General features: G+C 26.0%; 1 protein-coding gene across 2 annotated transcripts in view; it reads left to right on the forward strand.

Moving 5' to 3' along the window:
• Positions 1 to 13,534, forward strand: part of LOC129606069 (leucine-rich repeat-containing G-protein coupled receptor 5) — a 60,991-nt gene extending 47,457 nt beyond the window's left edge. The window contains exons 9-16 of one of the 2 annotated variants that reach the window (XM_055516154.1): positions 8,184 to 8,324; positions 8,442 to 8,582; positions 8,664 to 8,729; positions 8,802 to 8,945; positions 9,018 to 9,089; positions 9,148 to 9,443; positions 9,512 to 11,218; positions 11,707 to 13,534. In XM_055516154.1, the coding sequence (XP_055372129.1) occupies positions 8,184 to 8,324; positions 8,442 to 8,582; positions 8,664 to 8,729; positions 8,802 to 8,945; positions 9,018 to 9,089; positions 9,148 to 9,443; positions 9,512 to 11,218; positions 11,707 to 12,035 (2,896 nt within the window). In that variant the 3' untranslated portion in view covers positions 12,036 to 13,534. The remainder of the gene's footprint in view (positions 1 to 8,183; positions 8,325 to 8,441; positions 8,583 to 8,663; positions 8,730 to 8,801; positions 8,946 to 9,017; positions 9,090 to 9,147; positions 9,444 to 9,511; positions 11,219 to 11,706) is intronic. The other variant, XM_055516155.1, reaches the window with a different exon arrangement.
• Positions 13,535 to 15,142: the final 1,608 nt, after the last annotated feature.

The raw sequence follows: 15,142 nt of genomic DNA on the forward strand, positions 1-15,142 counted from the left end.
AAATTTGTTTCAGGAACAAGTAAAACTTTGACAATATAATATATTATGTTAAAGTTGAAGGATACAAAATATCACATTTGAAAAATTCTCAACATTTGTATTTCGTAATTTTCACAAAAAAAAAATCTTAGATATACATTTGACAAATTAAGTTCATGGATGTTTTTATATGTACTACAAAAGTATATCTAATATTATACATATAAGATTGTGTAATGACAACTTTTACTTGCATAAATTACTATGTGGTTCCAAATGAAAAATTTCGTAAAAAAATTGAAGAAAATTTTAATTTGAAGTTTATGCAACCACACATTTCTATCATCATCTTAGAGTTAATAAAAAAAAATAGAGAGAAAAAGAAAAATTTTACTGCAAAATCTAAATTTAAATTAGAAAAGTTTCTTTTTTTGCAATTAAAAGAAAATTTCAATTTCTCTTCTTGGCATAAATAAAAAACCCCCTGGAAATCTTTCAAAATAAAAAAAATGTTACCTGTTTGATAGATTAAATTTTTTTTCTTAAAGCTTTTCAAAGACAATTTTTATTATTTCTGGTTCTTAGTACATTTTCAAAAAAAAATACGTGCTTAGTATGATTTTACTTTGTCAATTATTCTGTCATTTAGTACCTTTGTTAGCAATCACCAAAAGAAGCGTATATGATTTATCGCCTTGAAGCTGCTAAGAATACAATTTTTGGCAATTTTCGAAACCAAAAATATGTTCAAATTCTGGAAGTAAAGCAAAATAGTAACTCGTATGTTCTATTGGCAAACATTCCAATTAGAAAACAACCGAAAAATTAAAAAAAAATGTTGTTTTTTTAAGTAGTATTACTTGTTTAAGGGAAATGTGCTTCTTTACAAAAAATTTTTTGTGAATTTATCCCGTTTCCTTTTCGGTCTAGAAAGCGTTCAAAGATTTTTATAAATCTTATGCAAAATTTCTTACAATTTGATCAACTGCTTCAGAGTCAATTTCAAAGAATTTATTTTGCATATTTATATCTAGAAATTGTAGTAATAAAAAATTTTTCATTGAATTTGGAACTGGAACCTTTTAGATTTTTTAATACCTTTCTGTTTATATCATGAATGAACCAGAAATAATTACTATTTTAAATTGATTTTGCTTTATTTTTTCTGAATTCATGTATAAATTCTAAATGTAAGACATATTATTTTATAAGTTTTTCAGAAACTCTTTGTACATTTCACAGTTTTGGGTTATGATCATTTTCATGATTGCAATTCTCACAGAGCAAAAAGTAAATATGTGTAACGAGATTTTGTAAATTAAAGAGTGAAACTATTTAGATTCGAAATGTTTTTATACATTCAACGGAATTGGCCCAGACAAAATCCATGAGGTGCTAAGTAGAGGAGAAAATATTTAAGCTATGAAGCACGCATTCGGGGTGGAAATGCTTTATAGCAATTATAAGAATGCCGTGGAAACATACGAAAATTCTCACGAGTTTCAGTGCACTGTCACTGCAGGTACTGTGGGGAATGAGAGGAGATTCCGATGCATCTTTGCAATGAGTCTGGAGCTTTGATCCATAAGAGAACGGACAGCTTGAGTTGGTCTCCGCTAATGGGCAAGTCGTTGTAGAATATTTCTCCGGAAAAGTCGCTCGGATTCATCAAAAATATTGGTCTCTAGGGGGTGGTGCGCTAGGCGAGACACTGAGCACTCGTTGTGAGGAAGCGCAATAGATCTTTTAGCTTACCACATTTTACAATTTAATCTAATCGCAGGCACTCTTAAATTAAAAGGAAAATTATGTAACATTTGTGAATATTTTTGCAAAACATTAGCAAGAGAGAGAAGGAGCACTCAAAAATGGAAAAAAAAACCCAAACAGTTCAGAATATAAAAAATTTATAGAATTGTTTTGATAAATTTTGTTGCCAAAATTTTAAAAAAAAATTAATGTAATCACAAAGTTGTTCCCATCGCATTTAACTAATAGAATTTGGCAAATAGTGGCGTATTTGCAATTTAATCTTAATTTTACAATTTGTTTTTTGACAACTTAACAAGAATTTTATTGTATGTTGCTGTCAACATATTCAAAAACTAGAATCTGAAGCGGTCGTCATACTGTTCTCGATTGTTCTCATTTCATGATGTTTCTTGAAAAAATTGGCTAAAAATTTATTTATCATTTTTAGAAACTTTAAAACATCTATTAAAACCCTATCAAAATAACGATTAGTTGAATTTTCGGGATCAAGTTGTAATACACAAAAAATTTCTTACTGGAAACCATAAAAATAAAAGAATTAAATGTCCTAAATCAGAATCGAAATTAAGAAAATCCGAAAATCTTGTTTTTTTCTTGTTCCAAAATATAAGATTCATGTTCTCTAATTTCATTTAAGGATTACAGAGAAACAGTTTTCAAATAAGGAATATATCCTTAAATGAATACGATTAAATTTTTTAAAACCTTTCTGTTTATACCATGAATAAACCCAAAATCAATTGACAATATAAAATATTAAATTTAATATTTTCTTAAAAGATATACATTATGTATATAGCTATGCAGGAATCCTTATTCCAGGACTAAAAATCGAAAATGAATTTTTTATGGCTGTCTTTTTTATTCAAATTTTTTATATTTTTTTCTGTGTAACTTCCCATATTACAATTGAAGAAGGATATTAAATCAGGAAACTAAATTTTGTTTTGGAATATTTTAAAATTTTATTTTTAGTTTTCCATTCATAGCTCGCTATAACCTTTTTTTTTCCAACAATGATAAATATCAAATTTTACAAGGATATTAAAAAGCTGTTGAAAATGGTTTTTAAAAACAATTTTTTTACATTTTTTATTTTTTTAATTCAAAGTGTTTTGGGGTTTTGTCGTATTTTTTATTTTTGGGTATATAAGTAAAGTTTTTGTTGTATTCTTTGTTTTTTTAAATATCTTGTATTCTTCTTTGGAAAAAAATTTGCAAATAAGTTTTTAAACGATTCTCAAAATACAATAAAATAAAAAAAATTCTGAAATTTATATTGATTGATTGAAATTCAAGATGTTTAAAGTCAATTGAAACATTTGATAGTGAACTGTAATAAATTATTTTTGATGAAGGACATTGACAAATAGTTGTGTTACAGAAGATTTAAATAAATTCTTATTTTTTATAATTTAACTTTAGTAAATTTAAAAAATTTTAATAATAAATATTTCATATAGATGCATGGAAGTAAACCACCTACATATACGAGTAGATATATATGGAAGTTACCAAGAAGGAAATTTCAGCTATGAAAATTTTTTCGCTCTATTCCCTTAAGTCATTGCAGTTAAAAAAAATTTCTTTAAACATTAAGATTATGTTTTTTATTTTAAGTTTTATCATCGGCTAATAGTACACTGTAGATAATTATAACTGAACCCAATGTTCATACAAGCGGTGGCATCACCCATATTCATATTAAATAAAGAATCATTTTTAAGAGATGATTACTTAGAATAGATAATGTCTTAGAAAATTTATACTTGTATATTAGAAACAACACCATGATTTGTAATAAATACTTGTATATTAGAAAGAACACCAAATATATGAGTTTGCAAAGTATTGAAGAGTGCTAAAGTATCAGAGAGCTTTAGTAGAATAATAGTTTAAGGTAGTAGTTTACAAAAAATTGTAAAAAATTGTTTATCAGCTTTTAATTTTCTTCATGGAAAACTCATTAATTACTCGTATAGTTGTATACAAAAAGCCAACCAATCTTAGTTTTCTACCAATAATTTTTCTTGTTATTTCGTTATTTTTCTTGTTCTTTTAAAGAAACTATATAGTATTTGTTTGATTCTAAAATTTTATTCACTTTATTAAAATCTTTTTTCACTAGTTTATTTCGATTTGTATATTCTTTGGATGTATATACCAAAATATTCATGCATTCATTTAAAAATTCCTACATATTTTGCAATTTTGACTGAGTGGACTTTATGCCATTCCAATATCACAATATAAGAGAAGTGCTGTTTTTATACCAAATTTCATGCATCGAATTTTCATCATAAATGTATACTTTTCCGCATTAGAGCATTAAAAATAATATTTTTCCGAATTAGAACATTTAGTTTTTTTTTGACGAACTTGCCGATTTTATCAGTTTTTGAAATAAATCATAGATCACAGCAAAATTACCTTAACTAAGGGTCAACCTTATATTGCTGATCACATCAAAATAATGATGAACCCATGAAGTTATCTCATCTTGAAATTGAATATTTTTGTTTTGTTTTTAAAAGAAATTAAATGAAATAAAAATTTTAGAATACAACAAAACCAAGTTTTGCTAAGAATCAAATTTATAATAAAAGTGTAAAAAATGTGTTTTAACAAAAAGTGAGTTATATTAATATACTCAGAGCAGTGAAGACATTTTTCTCCGCTAAACAAAAAATCTTTTATTAAAACATGGAATTTTTTTTTTTTGGTTTTATGAATTTGCAAATATAATTCCGAAAATACAATGCAGTCGATTATATGCTGAATGAATCAGATTTTTTCGTCTATTCTAGATCAATTGCTTTCCTTACTGTTATTCCACTCACTTAAAAACTTATAATAGAGATGAAGGTTTTCATTCATAAGATGTCCAGAAATATTGTTTTTACTTTAAAAATTTTTTTCAAAATTATGCTGGAAACAAAAATTTTTTTCTTAATTTTTCTTATAATCGAATGTAGCTTTGCTTTTAATATTCCCAGTGTATATTATGTACAAACGTATATTATATGTTGTGAGTAATGTGCAGTACTGTGATCACATAAGACCATAAATTAGATTCCCTTTTACTATATTTTTTAAAACAAAGATTATTATGGTGTTAGCAAAATAATAATGCATTAGCATATTTTAGCATCTTTTAGAATTTTTTACAATAAAATTTCGCTCAATATGATTGGTTTGTTTTTATATGTAAAGTTATTCAGTATATCACACCAACAGTGTCTTGTATGATTTTGTTTTAAGAAATATTATTGATAATAAAGAAATATTATTAATATTCTAGTGATTTGTTGCATAATTTTTAGTGATTTGAACTCATACTTGAATTATACTTATAATAAGCATTATAATTTGCAATAATAATTCGAGTATGTATTTTTCAAAATTGAAGTGTCGAATTTAATATGACTTACGAATATTATAAGGTTAAAATTATAATAAATTTTTTTATTGAGATATGGTAAGTTGGAGTGAAAATCAAACAAATTAACTATATAGAAAGTTCTTCAGTATAATATTCGACTCGTACAGAAATTCTTATAAAAAAAGTCTTCTTAAAAAATTAAGAGAAATATATGCATATTTTGGGTAACCGAATTTCAGATCTAAATTTAAATTATCTTTTTCTACTTCAGTATGAAAGAAATTCCTACAATAATTGAACATTAAGTTTCAAAATATTTGGTTACAAACAAAAAGGAGCTTCTTATAATTCAGTTTCCTCAACTTCTTAAAAACACTCCAATTTTTCAAAAATAAAAAAAACATATCCAAATTAATTTCTTAATTAAGCATTTTCTCCTAAACATATGCAATACTAACTGCCTTAACAAATTCCTATTTTTTTTTTAAATTTTTCAATTTGTAGCCGAAACTTAGGCAATTTTTACTTTCACTACGATATTTATCTTTTCAATTCATAACTAGCTAGCTACACACATTACTAGGTATTTACACATAACTAATATATACACTAACCAAACATCTTGTATAGTTTAATAGTGCAGCAGTGTTGCTTCGAAAAACCATTAGAACACAAATTTAAACTAATACTCGCCTTGACACAATAATATCCTTTTAATATTTTATTTTCTGTTAATGACATTTTTGATCTACGATACACAAACTAACAATAATTTAAATATGCAAAATAAAAAAGAGAAACTACTTCCCTTTAACATATTTCTAAGAGTGCAAGGACTAAAAATGTCCAATGGAAATTATTAAGTTTTGCATATTATAGTCCAGCGGTCATAATATTTGCGTTTAAATGAAAGTATTATGGTGGCATATTGCAAAGGAGAAGAAAAAAAAAATTTTAACTTTTCTCGTCCAGCAAAAGAATAATCATAAAAAAGAAATTTCAAAACTCAGATCAGAAGAAAAGCAAGAAAAAAAACAACGAAACAGCAGTTTTTGTTTTTTTTTGTTATTGACAAAAACTTGCAAACTTTAAAATTTCGTACACCAAAACGAAAGATAAAAGTAAGATAAGTTTTTCTTCTGCAGTAAAATTTTTAAAAGGACACAAAAAAACCTAATTTTTTGTAGCGGTATTGAAATGGAACACAATTCTGCTAAAAAGATTTTTAATATCCTTTTTTTTTTCAAGTGTGGTTTTTTATACTTTGTTGCAACAAAGTTTAGTATAACGAAGTTTATCAAGAATAGTGTTATAAATCTATTCAGGTTAAATGGCATTTAAGTACCTACATTGTGTTTTATTTTGTTTGTAATATTGGAGCTGAAGACGAATTCGATTTTTGAATTAAGTAGAACTTTCGTTTTACAATTACCATTTTTATACAAAAAATACAAACGCAAAGCTAGATTTGGTTCGTCTGTTTATAATAGTAAATTGTAATATTAAAATTTTTAAACTCATTTAAGCTGTAGAGAAATCCATGTCAATTATTTTCAAACACTTTGCTAATTCTTATTATTAAAATATTTTGTAAGTATTATCGAAAATTATACCAATAAAAGAACTAATTCATTTAAAAATTCTTTAAGATCGTGTTGTGCTAGAGCAGCTGTAATGAAAATTTTACTGTTCTCAATGGAAATGTAACATTTAGTATACCAAAATTCTACTAAGATATCAAAAAATTTTCAATGCGTACAAAACTAGATTTCATTTTATGTACAAAACTAAAAATTGCTTGATACTAAAAGCAGTAAACCCGCATTATACTCGTATATACATAAATATAAAATGGCGAAACACCAAATCTAATTTTTTCAAAATATTTTTTGATTATTTATTCTTAACGTTGTCTAGACGTAGGACAACCAAATTTATAACACAAAATATTTTAAGTATTTCTTTTTAAAAATTTTTTGCGTAGAACAATTCTATAAAAGTTATACAATATTCAATATGAAATCTAAAGGATAAAGGATAAAAGCATTAGAGAATAAATGTTGCAGTTGAAAATGTCATTTTAATAAATTTTTGCAAAAATTATATTTTTGGCTAAAATTAAAAGTTTCAGGCGCCAAAATAGTTTTTTGTTTTTCTTTTTATACCCGTGCGAACGTACGTTCGAAGAGTATACTAAATTTGCCTTACCGTTTGTAACGCTAAGAAATAAAGGTCTACATTGACCAATGGAAATAATGGTAATCATTTTAGAGATATAGACTCAAGTGTATGATTTTGATCAGTGTCAAATTCTGAGTCTATTAAGCTTTGTCTGTCCGTCCGTCCGTCCCAACGATAACTCAAAAACTAATTGATTTAAGTTCACCAAGTTGCCACAAATGATTTATTATAGTAAATGCTAGAACCCTATTTAAATTAGATATGATCGGGGTTCTAATTCGAAGCTGCCATACAACTTCAAAATATATTTGGCTATATCTCAAAAACTATAAAAGCTGTGATATTGAAATTTCACACAAACGAATATATTAGTAAGACCAATGTGTTTGATAAAATTCGTTGAAATTGCTTGGCTCTTTCTGGTAGCTGGCATGCAATTTCAATAGTAGTTTGGCCATATCTTAGAAAATATTGAAAACCCAGTACTGAAATTTTGCATAAATTAATATGGTAACTTAAAGTTATAGTCTGTCCCATAGTCAGCTATGACATATTTATTCGTACCTAGGATAGCAAAATCGTACGGGGATCACAGAGTTGACTCGGTCAACTCTATTTTTTCTCTTTTGACCTTAATTTAATAAGAATTGTTGTAATTCTTACGGAGTAATCTGAAGAAAAGAGTGAGAATATTTTTACCTAATCTTTTAATGAATTTTAAATAACCTTAAATTGCATACCTTGATATGAATAACTTGAATGTACAATTAAAAAATTTGTAATTTAAAATGATTTTGGGTTCATTACAAAATGATTAAGAATTCTTTGGAAATTATAATTAATTTATATTTTATTTCACTAATTTCAGATCAGGTTCTGGGAATCGTATAAAGCATATAAACGGAAGTGATTTACCAAAAACTAGTTTACAGACATTGGACTTGCGGGCGAATCCAATATCATCAATTAGTAAATCAGCATTACATGGTCTATCGATCTTACAAAAACTGTAGGTATTAAAAATTTATTTTCTTTTTTTTTTCCTTTTTTCCTATAAAATTTTGTGAAATTATTTTGGAGAAAAACAAAAGAAATTTCGAGCAGATGCTCATAATTACCATTCAAGAATTCTATCGGATGTACGAGCACTGAAAGATTTCCCACATTTGGATGGTTGCATATCATTGGAAACATTGAGATTAGATAGAGCAGGTTTAACAAATATCCCACATAATTTATGTAAAATTGTACCGAAACTTAAAAGTCTGTAAGTTAATATTAAATTTCTTAATAAATAAAATTCTCTTATCTTTATTTCATGAAATTTTTTTTGAATATTCTATGTAAGGGTTCTCAAAAGAAACGAATTAAGAAGAATACCGGATTTTGGTAATTGTAAGGATTTAAAATTACTGTACGTATATAAGACAGATATTTTGCAATAGGGCCTAATATAATAATTATATATACTTTTTTATCATTTTAGAGATATTTCCAATAATAGAATACAAGGTTTATCTGGAAAACCCTTTCAAGGGATGCCAAATTTACAAGATTTACTATTGTCAAATAATGAAATTAAAACTATTCCACCAGATTCATTTCATGGAGTTAATAGACTGCAATTACTGTAAGAATATTTTTTTAATGAAATTGTTTGTTAAATACAAAATGAATTAGTTTCTATATTTCTGCTTCACAGTGACCTAGAAAATAATGAAATTATATTTATTCATGAGTCAGCTTTTGAGCATTTGCTTCTTTTAGAAGATTTGTATGATTTTGTAAGAGTTTTAATTTACAATAGTTAATGAATATAATTTTCTTTTTAGAAATTTGGGTAATAATATGTTCCCGGTATTGCCATCAACTGGTCTACAAGGACTTCTTCATTTGAAAACTTTCAATAATCCAAAACTTAGAGAATTTCCACAACCAAAAGAATTTCCAAAAATTCAAACTTTAGTCTTATCATACGCTTATCATTGTTGTCCATTTTTACCGCTAGTAGCTTCAACAGTTAGTCAAAAGAAAAGTCTTTATTATGAGAAAGTTTATATTCCAACAAAAGATGAATTAGATATGGGATTTTGGAATAAAAGTATGACAGATTTATGGCCGCAATTTGGTAATGATTTATTTGTATTTAAAAAAAATTAAGTAAATAATAAAAAATTTTTGTGTGCCATATTTTAGGAAATTTTTCAACTAAATTTGGTACACAAATGCATGAAATATGGGATAGTTTTGGACAGGATTTCATTTATCCCGGAAATCTTCCAACGTATATTGAAGAATATTTTGAAGATGATGACAATAACAATAATAATAATTATCAATTAAAACCCCAGACATCAGATTTTCCACCATCAACATCAGTACAATGTTTACCACTGCCAGGACCATTTTTACCATGTGCAGATTTATTTGATTGGTGGACTTTACGTTGTGGTGTTTGGATTGTGTTCCTTTTAGCAATGTTAGGCAATGGAACGGTTGTATTCGTTTTAATATTTTCAAAATCAAAAATGGATGTGCCTAGATTTTTGGTGTGTAATTTAGCTGTAGCTGATTTTTTTATGGGTGTATATTTAGGTATATTAGCGATAGTTGATGCAGCAACATTAGGTCAATTTCGTATGTATGCAATACCATGGCAAATGAGTGTTATATGTCAAATAGCTGGATTTTTAGCTGTACTATCATCAGAACTATCAGTATATACGCTGTCGGTGATAACATTAGAACGAAATTATGCAATTACAAACGCAATACATTTAAATAAAAGATTAACTTTAAAGCAAGCAACATACATTATGGTATTTGGATGGATGTTTGCATTAACAATGGCCATATTACCATTAGTCGGTGTATCAGATTATAGAAAATTTGCTGTTTGTTTGCCATTTGAAACAACAACTGGATTGGCTAGTTTAAGTTATGTTGTGGCATTAATGTTCATTAATGGTTGTGCATTTCTTACATTAATGGGTTGCTATCTAAAAATGTACTGGGCTATTCGAGGTTCACAAGCATGGAATACAAATGATTCAAGAATAGCAAAACGTATGGCTTTATTAGTATTTACAGATTTTTTATGTTGGTCTCCAATAGCATTTTTTAGTTTAACTGCAATTTTTGGACTACAATTAATTTCATTAGAGCAAGCTAAAATTTTTACTGTTTTTATATTGCCTTTAAATTCATGTTGCAATCCATTTTTGTATGCAATTATGACAAAACAATTTAAAAAAGACTGTATCACGCTATGTAAGAGTTTCGAAGAGACGCGAGTTTCAAAAACAACAGGTGGACGTGGTGACCACAGACGTGGGGGTACCGGAGGAGGCGGTGGTGGTGCTGGTGGTACAAAAGAATTACCACCATTATTACCCAATCCACATGTTGGTTGTCGTTGTTTACGTATGTTGCCACATGAAATGCCTAAATGGCAAAAATTCCCAAAGAAACAGAATATTTTTATACGAACTTGGAATCGATTGACTTGTAAAAAGAAAAAGAAGACAGAAACACACAGAAGAAAACCGGCACGGCCTGATCCATATACTTATCAATTTGCTGAAATAAAGTCAAAGAAAACATCACGTGCGAGTTCAATATCAAGCGAGAATTTTTGTTCTTCAAGATCTAGCTCATGGAAAAATGGTCCACCAAATTCACATAATTGTGCAATTCCATTAAAAATCATGGATCCAAGTAGTAGAAGAAGACATTCAGCATGGTTAATTACTAGGAAAACGTCGCAAGATTCAACGTTATCTAGTTCAAGAAATGATTCATCAGCTTCAGCTACAACTGCTAGTACTTCAACATTTCGTTTATCGAGATCAAGTGCTGGTAGTACAACACCATTACCATCCATTATTGGTGCGTTTTTTACAAGTAAAGTATAAAATTTTAATTACTTATGAATAATTTGAATGTGGCATGACAGTGTTTAGAAACTTATACACTATACACAGGTATATTATTGTAACAAATTAAACTAAAGTAATAATATTACTTCATTCTCACACACTAGATTTATTGTCACCAACAGTGTTATGTGTTTATGTCAATTCCACGTTGTTTTCAATTAAGGTCACATATTAACACGTTTGTAGTTATATGACTTAGTCTACTAATTTAAAAACCTATTTAATAATTTTACGGAATATTTATAAAAAGTAGATTATTAAGTTCATCCCGAATAAATTTAGTTGATGAGCAATTGTAATGTCCCTTTATATTTTTAACTAAGTGTAAAATATGAAACAATTTTGTAATACGAAAAGCAAACGAATTTCGGTTATTGTGCACAAAATTATACTTAGTTCAAACTTTTTTTTTTTTTGGAAAAATAAAAGAAATTGATTTCTTAACATTTTTAGGTGGTTCTTCTTCCTCCAAACAACAAATATCATTTTCATATTCTGGAACACAAAAACCACGTTTAGTACGCCAACAAGCTGTACAAGAAGAAGAAGATGACTCATCACCACCAAGATTGGGTGTACGCTTCCTACCAACAATACCATCAGCAGCTGATAGTAGTGTTGTTATGGAAGATGAAATAAATCAAGTAGCTACAACAGCTGCAACAGCTGCTGCTGATCAAATCATTTCAGCACATTTATATGCTGTATTACAACAAGGCGATAATACAACTAAAGCAACAATTTCTAGTCCCGAAGATGATACAGATAAGCAGCCACCATGATCAAAGGAGTATTTTTTGTAAATTCTTAGTTTTATTTCATATCCTGTCCATTCTTATTTTTCAACTCGGTTCTTGCATATTCTTATTTATCTGATATTTATTTTTACATCATCAATGTTTATAATTCTAAATTTAATTTTATGTTCATACATATATTTATGTAATATTATATAATTTTATTTATTGTTTGCATTTTAAATTGTTTTACGCATATTTTCAAACATACGTAATAAATGTGTGTGTTTGTGCAATGGAAATATTTATTTTTTAAATTATTTTCTTCTTATTTTATTAAAACGCGATCTAAATTCTAAATTACAATAGCAAAATATTTGAAATTTAAAGTGCCATATAAGTGGCAAGGTTTAATTCAATTCTCGACTTCATTAACTTGAAATCAGCCACATGCAACATTTTTTTCCAAATTAAGATTTTTCTTTTAATGTAAATGTCTTTTTATCAAATGAAATTGTGAGATAACATTTTATAGCCTCATTTTCCATAATAATTTTTAGAGCCTTTCAGCATATTGAATTTAAAATTGTTCTTGTGATCATGAATTCAATATTAATTTAACGTTTTGATTACAAAGTAAAACCGAAATTTAGAGGTTGATTTTGGACTTTATGATCGAGTAATTATGGAAATGTTATTCTTGTTTAACAATACCCTTATTTAATTTTCATATAGTCAAAAATGTAAGTTTTTCCAATTTATATATTGATAAACAAATAACAAGGAAACAAATACTGCCATATTTAAAAAATAATATAAAACAGTCATAATATTATTATTAGCAATATTAAAACAGTAGAAAGCAGTTGTAACGAAAAATTGATTAATAGCGATCGTTAATATTTTAGCGACATCACTGTTATATTAGCAACAAAATCAGTTGTAACAAATTATTTTTTTTTCTTCCTTCAAAATCTATTTTATCAAATGTCATTTTCACCTACTTTTTTTTCAATTTAGCATAGTGTGGTAAATGTTTCAGTCTAAAATCTATGGGAACATTTGTACATATTTTTCCTGTTATTTCATGTTGTAAACATTACGGAACAGGCTGTTATCTTCCGAATTTTTTTTTACAGCAATTACAAATTCAAGTTGGTATTGCTATAATATACATAGATTACAGAGTATAATAATTATTAATACTTAATACAAATGAGCAAATTTAGTGAAATAAAATAGTAAATAAATTAGTAATTTTGTAATAATGGTCGTCAGTAGGTACTGCCGCTGATCCTTTACCGTTCGTTATAATCGTTTTCTACTGTAATTGAATTTGTAAAATAATTAAAATGTTAAAAGAATAAAAATTATAACACTATGGTGACTTTAGACAAAGAAGAAACTTTTTTTATTTAATAAAATATTTATTAAAATATAATTATTTAAAACGAAAGAACAAAAAAAAAACGTGATATAAATTGTATTAAATTAAAAATTTAAAAATAAGTTAAAAAATATTTTAAAAAAATGTTAAATAAAAATAAAAACACAAAAATAAATAATAAATTAAATTTAATAAAAATCTTTGTTATTACATAAGTAGATAAGGAAGTATATAATGTAATATATACATACACTATATATATTTAAAATTAATTATGTAAAAAAAATAAATTTATATCTATTTTAAACTCTAAAATATTTAAATATTTTATCGAAAAGATATAAAAAATAAAAGCGAGATTATAAGAATGTTTACAAATTGAAAATTTTATTTAAATATTATGAAAAAACTATGTGTAAATTTTTAATGTATAAATAATTGAATATTATATAATGTATACTTACTTATATAATATAATGATAAAAATTAAATGTATATAAAATTATAAAATATTAGTAAAAATTTACTAAATTAACAAAAAAAAAATTAATTAAAAAAAACAAAGCTTTGTATATGGCAATTAAATTTTATTTATATAAAAATATATTAAATATAAAAGAAATGAAAAGAAAAATTTGAATAAAACAAAAGATTTAAAAATATAAAAAACTAAATACAATGGAAAAGTAAAAAATAAATGAATTGTATGAAAATAAAAAGGAAAAGATTATTGAAATTTTTCTTAACTATTAAAAATTTAATTAATCTAAAATTTCACATTCCGAATTCCCAACTTTAAAATTACAACAACAAAACATAAATTAGTTTCATAAAACCTAGTTGCTGAATTCTGTTTCAATATTTTAACTGTATTGAAACGTCAATATTGTAACTGTAATTTTAAAATGTCGCAATACTGTCATAATTGATTAAAGCATTTTACTATTTCAGATTTTTTTTGACCTCTAATCTAAATAATTTTATTTTTTTAATCAATAAATTTCAATATTTGATCGGACAGTTCGAACTTTTTGGTCGAATAAATTCCAATCTTTGCCCAACAATTTTAATTTTGTATGAGAAATCCCAATTATTTTAAAATTATGCAATAATCAAATTAATAATATTTTAATTATACACAATAAGTATATGTAGTTCTATGTTTTGCCGCAATAAGTTATTATAAGTTCTATGCTTTCGATATACACAATTTGATTCAAATTATAGTGACCCTAATGTATGTATGAAAAATCGGAAAATCTAAATTTCAACTGTTAAAAATTGTTAAATTTAAATTTTTTTGTGCTTTACTCTTGCAGTTATTTTAAAATTTGTATTGTTATGTAAGTGAATTAATGATCGAATAGTTTATTTTGAAAGTGAGTTAGATGCATTTTAATAAAAAGAGAATATTGCACCATTTAGGTTTGAAATAATCTAAAATTTCGTTAACTGGTTATTGACTTTACAGTATATTTCTTTTCTTATCAAACTGTGTACGTTTCAAGCCGAACTGTTAACATTATCATTTCTTTGAAAAAAAATAGAACTTAAGGTATTTTCGAAATAAAGAATGCGATTATAACAGTGAAAAATAATTATTTAATATAAAAGTTTTTGAAAAATGTTACTTGGGATAATTAACTTTTAAAATCTCACTTTTCAAAAAGTCCATTCAAACAATACTACCCTTACAATTTATATATATACCGTAATATAATCACGACGCGAAATGAGGTTAATGATCTCTAAAGTAATTAATTTT

The sequence above is a fragment of the Condylostylus longicornis genome, unplaced genomic scaffold (genome assembly GCF_029603195.1).
Source record: "Condylostylus longicornis isolate FDR11 unplaced genomic scaffold, ASM2960319v2 ptg000017l, whole genome shotgun sequence".
NCBI lineage: Eukaryota > Metazoa > Arthropoda > Insecta > Diptera > Dolichopodidae > Condylostylus > Condylostylus longicornis.